At 36.1% G+C, this 6,000-nt stretch overlaps 1 protein-coding gene across 1 annotated transcript; it reads right to left on the bottom strand.

Annotated features, from left to right (window-relative positions):
- Positions 1-2,969: 2,969 nt before the first annotated feature.
- On the bottom strand, positions 2,970-6,000 carry LOC104233200 (uncharacterized). The gene is made up of 2 exons (XM_009786555.2): positions 5,820-6,000; positions 2,970-3,847 (listed from the first exon to the last, which is right to left on the bottom strand). Exons 1-2 carry the CDS (start codon positions 5,998-6,000, stop codon positions 2,970-2,972), a joined length of 1,059 nt encoding a protein of 352 aa, XP_009784857.2.

Below are 6,000 nucleotides of genomic sequence, written 5' to 3' on the forward strand. Positions count from 1 at the left end.
TTATCCTGCTAGTTATTCTGTCTACTAGCTTACTGCAATTTTTATCATAGTAAGGAAATAAAACTGACTACAATTTTTATTATACTAAGGAAATAAAATAGCTAAAGATAACAACAACAACAACAACCCAGTAAAATTTCATAAGTGGTGTCTGGGGAGGGTAGTATATATGTAGGCCTTACCCCTACCTGACGGAGTAAAGATGTTGTTTCGGATAGACCCTCAGCTCAAGAGACAAAAAAAATCCATATTCTACAAGGAAAGGAAACTAGAATCCTAATAAAAGAAAAATCCTTATTCTAAAGGAATATAATAAAGAAAGTCTATACCTATCAAGAAAAAGAAACAAGTTATTCTTTCTTGTAAGAAACAATAATTTTTATTTTAAGAAGAAAGAATCTTGGCTTCTTGAAATCAATCTTGAGCTTCTTGGACTTCCTGCGCTTCTTGAAAAAAGTTGATATGTTTGCATTTGAACTCTAAAACATGATTTTGACCAAAATTAATAAAATTTAACATAGATTCTTCCTTTCATCTAGATATGTAGTAAAAGCTATTGACATATTATATGCATGTGGATGAAATATTTATGCCTTTATTGAGAACGGTCTTTTGAAGTTTCTATTAGTCAAAATGCGTTATATAAATCTAGTTTGGATTATGACACAATTAACATGAGAGAATTTTTTTTTTTTTGTGAAAATAGCGATGAAGACCGTTAGAATGGGAAGCCGGTGGAATTGGAGGGTTTGAGGTAAGTATTGATTGTAGTGATTTTCCTTTTTTCAGCTTTTTTTTTTTGGTAACATTGTGAATATTGCCATTGATCAACTAAATGATTACACCTATAGAGCACTTTATATTATAATCACCCCCTCAAAGGTACCATGAATGTTCAATCTCAGCTCAAGTCTACACATCAGTGATATTCCTCAAGAATTCTCTACATCTACTTGCCTTTTTAGACTTATAGATATCATTTAATCTAACTAATGTTTCCTTCTTTATCTATTCTACAGGATTTGCAATATTTACATTGACTCCTTGAAATATCTTCCAATTCCTTGCCTCCCACGTATGATAGAATAGAGCTCCCATTGTAGCTGCAACCACTTCTTTCTTTAACTGTTTCTATTTTTTCTTTTTAATCTTGTTCATTGTTCTCGCTATATCCCTTTCTTGCAGTTGTACACCAAGCCATCGCAACACCTCAACACGAGCATTTTTATCCAGTTGCATTCCACAAATAGATGTTGGTTGGTTTCAGTTATTTGTTCTTTGCATAAACAACAATCCATGTTGTCTACTTGAATCTGCAACTTCACCAACCTCTCCCTTGTAAACAGTCGCCTTTGAGCTCCAATCCATAGAAAAACCTGTGATTTGGTTGTGCTACATTGCTCCATATCAAATTTGCGATATGCAGTCTTTGCATTCCCCCTAGTAATGCAATGTAGTTCCTAGTTATTGAATAGCCACCACCCCTTCTCAGGCCCATACATGTCCTCCTTCAAAGAGTTAATTTTTCTCTAATACCAACTACAGTCAGTTGGTATCTTATGATTCCATCTGTTAGTATCAATCTTCATATACAATCAATGCACCCACTTCACCCATTGAGCTTCTTTATTATTAAGCAACTGCCATAATAATTTCCCCACAAAGGCCACATTCCATAGTTTACTTCTTTTAACATTTAGCCTACTAAATTTTTCAGGAAAACATATTCTTTCCCATGCCATTAGGTCCAGTTTTTTCCTGTCTTCAGTACTCCCCCATAGGTAGTCCCTATATATACTGTCCACCTCTTTTACCACTAACTGAGGTATAATGAATACAGAACTCTAGAAGTTAGAGATGGAGAACAACACAGAATTAACCACATGCAATCTGCCTGTATATGACAATTGCTTAGAATATTCAGTTTTTATCCTGCTAGTTATTCTGTCTACTAGCTGACTGCAATCCAATTTGTTACATTTCTTAGATGAAAGGGGAAGCCCAAGATATCGAATTGGGAAAGATCCTTGAGTGAATCATGTTTTTCTAACTGCTACCCCTTAGTTAAGTCATCCACCCTAGCAATGAAGATATTAGATTTATCCTGATTGGCAATTAGTCATATGCCTCACCAAAATGATTTAAAGCTTCTACCACCCTAGTAGCTGATCCAGGTTACCTTTGCAGAAGATCATAAGATCACCTGCAAAGATCAAGTGAGTTAGCTTTAACTGTTTGCACATGGGGTGAAACTAAAAATATGGAAGTTCACTCATAGTTGACAGAACTCTAGACAGGTTTTCCATTACTAACATAAATAGTAGAAGAGACATAAGATCTCCCTGCCTTAGTCCCCTTCTCCCATCAAAATAACCATTTCCTTCACCATTTACTTTGATAGAGAATTTAGTAGTTATTACACATACCATAATCCAGTGAATAAATCTCTGTGGGAAACCAAATCCAACCAGAACATCTTCAAGAAAACCCCAGTCCACCATATCATAAGCCTTCCGTAGATCAATTTTTATAAGGCACCTTGCAGATGTCTTCCTACGATAATGTCTCAAAAGATCATGGCATATAAATACATTATGAATCATAGATCTTCCTTGAACGAATGCAGCTTGATTGCCAGCTACAATGTGGCTTATGGCATGCTTCAATCTGTTGCATATCATCTTAGATATACATTTGTACAAGACATTACAACAGGAAATAGGTCTGTACTGGCTAGTATACTTTGGAATATCCACCTTAGGGATCAGTGCAATGTTGGTTGTATTCAATTATTTCAGGAGCTTACCATTATCAAAGAACTCCAGAACTACTTTTGTGATGTCTGCTCCTACAATACCCCATGCTGATATGTAGAACCCACTCCCACAGCCATCAGGTCCAAGACTCTTATTTTTGTCAATTTTGAACATTTCTTCCTTGACTTCTCCCCTAGATAAGGTCTGATCAAGCTAACCTATTGTTCTAAGGATAAAACCGGCCCTCTTTTCACAAAGCTGCTGATAGCTCTTAACTCTTGCATTAATAGTATGTCCCAATAAGTTCTCATAATACTCAACAAACACCTGAGCTATGTCATCTGGATCACTCTGCCATTTGCCTTGTTTTTCCCTTATCTGTGTTGTAGCTAATTTCATTCTCCTATGTTTAATCACGGCATAAAAATACATTGTATTATCATCTCCCAATCTTATCCAATTAGCTTTACTTTTCTGTTGTAAGTATATTTCTGCCATATATGAAATCCTTCTAAACTGTTGATACACCTCTCTTTCCTTCTTCTGCATGCCCTTATCTAGTGGATTTGCTTGCATCTTCTCCTGAACTCTCCTTAATTCCTCCCTGCTATCATCTACTTCATTTACCAAGTCCTTGAAGTACTTAGAGTTTAATTGCTTCAGTCCTTTCTTTAGCAACCTCAATCTCTTAACAACTCTCAATATTTTGCACCATTCAATCTGCACCTCCCACCCAGCCTTGATAGTGGCATCAAACAAAGGATGTTGATCCCATACATTGCAGTATTGAAATGATTTCTTTTTTCTTGTCTTAATACCTTCTAAAGTTAACTGCATGGGGCAATGATCACTTATTCCTTCAGGTAAGAACTTGGCTTGATAGGTTGGCATTATGCCAAGCCATTTATCATTGATGAAAGCCCAATCTATCTTGGAAAATATTTTCTGTTCAGAGTGTTTGTCATTCCATGTGTACCTATTGCGCTGGTGAGGAAGTTCAATCAAACCACAATAGTCCACACAATTCCTGAATTCCATTATTTCTGCCAAAGTGACTAGATTTCCTCTTATTCTATCCTCCTCTGTTAATACTGCATTAAAGTCACCTAATATCAGCCAATGTTTAGAACAATGTCCATGTTGTTGCATGATGATATCCCACAACTCTCTTCTTTATTCTCTTGTATTGAAAGTATACACCACTGTGAGCAAAAATTAATGTCAGTTATAGCGGAATGTAAATCACTTCACATGTCACACTCTGTGCATTTATACTTATAGGGACTACATCATAGTAATCCTACCTCCATGTCAATCAGATTCTACCATTATAGTATGCTTCAAGATTGGTAATATAGTGCCAACCTCCAAACAAGCTACCAACAATTTGTTCAATCTTATCCTTTTTTATTTTAGTTTCTAACAGACCAACTATATGATAAGTGGGGATTTTGACTATTTATTAACGCCTTTTTACTTTTGTTTTAGTTCAAAAGTATTTAATTATATTTCTAAAAACTGATGAAACATGCTTAATTGCAGGAGTATTGAAAAGTGAGCCATAATGATGAAATCCAACTCAAAAAGGAGTGATCTGAACGCAAGTACAAAAATCAGGCACAAAGGCCCAAGTGCGAACCGCGCGAACTGCAGAATTCAATCTGCGGCCGCAGAATATAAAGGGAAATAGATCAGAGCCTCAGTATAAAGTGCGGACCGCACAATTATTGTGCGACCGCAAAAGCTATGTTAGAGCTCAAGTTCAGAGAAGTCTCATTTCGAGCCAAAAGGAAATGCAAACCGCACAATTATTATGCGGCCGCACTCAGATTTGTGCGGTCCCCAGAAGGACCCTACGCGGCCGCACTCAAATTTGTGCAGACCACAGAATAAGAGACATGCAGCCGCAATCCAGAATTGTGCCGCCACAGATTCCAAATCCCGTCAAGACTCAAGCAAAGTGTGGACCGCACATGGAATTGTGCGCCGTAGAACCTCTGAAAGGGAATTTTTGTTCGAAATTTTCATCTTTGTATAAATAGATTAGTTTCACGAATTTAGGTCTAGTTTTGAATATCTAAACTCATGTAGCCGTTTTTCTTTACTGCTTTAGGCAACATTAGCTTACTTTAGTGATTTAACGTTGAATTTTTATTTTTTATTCTTTCAATATGAATTTAATTATCTTTTCTTCTTTTGTTTCATTTACTCTAAGCATGAGTAGCTAAATTTCTAGCTAGGGTTGTGACCCAACTCTAGAAACCTAATAGGTATTTAATTTAAAGCTTGTTTATAGTTGGTGTTGATTATTTAGCCTTGTTCTTGTTTTTTATTGTAGAATTAATGGTTGCCAACATTAGTTCATGCCTATTTGACTTGGTCTCTACTTGAGAAAGAGAGACTTAGTCTAGGAAAACTTGGCTAACAAGAATTTGGAACGAAATCAAGAGATTGATAGTCCTAATTAAAGGGTTGAACCTAGAGATAGTAAAACCCGACTTGAGCATTTTATCAACTGTTTATTCAATACCTAGTTGGACTTGAGAAAGCCAAATCACTCTTTTACCGAGAGGTATGTAATTGAGTGTTGATAGCTATAATACACCCCGACCAACAAAACAAGATCTAAAGTTTACAACCTGTTAGGCAAATACCTAGGTGAAGGTCATAACCATGGGACTTTTATAATATTTGAAAACAACAACGAAAATATAATTTCTTAGTTTCAATTACTTATTTGAAATCTTAGTTTAACTTAGCTATAGAATCAACCAAATTTGTGGAAGTGCAATTTAGGATAGTTCAAGCTCATATACCGTAATATATACTCCTAAATCCCAATCTCATAGCTCCATGTGGAATTTGATCCCGACTCTGTTGGGTATTACTATTGCATCGACCGTTTCATATCCTCGAATAAAGATGTGACTTGGACGAGATCACTATACCAGCCTTAACTTCATTGCAGAGGATTTTAACATCCTTATGCTTATTTGGGGCATTCAAGCCCCTAACATTCCAACATAGCAGATTAATCATTCCCAATATGGGATATGATTCCACCTCCCTTTTTCTCTCCAGTGGCACTTTTAGTAGCAGGTTCTACTGGACTGACAGTTCCAGGCTTATCCAATATTTGATAAGAGTAGGATTTTTCAATTTGTAGGTTCTGTTTAGGTAGGCCTCTTCCAGTTCTTAAAGGATTGATCCATTCTAAACTAGTTGATGCTTGTTTCTGAGACAT

The sequence above is a fragment of the Nicotiana sylvestris genome, chromosome 1 (assembly GCF_000393655.2).
Source record: "Nicotiana sylvestris chromosome 1, ASM39365v2, whole genome shotgun sequence".
NCBI classification, from domain to species: domain Eukaryota; kingdom Viridiplantae; phylum Streptophyta; class Magnoliopsida; order Solanales; family Solanaceae; genus Nicotiana; species Nicotiana sylvestris.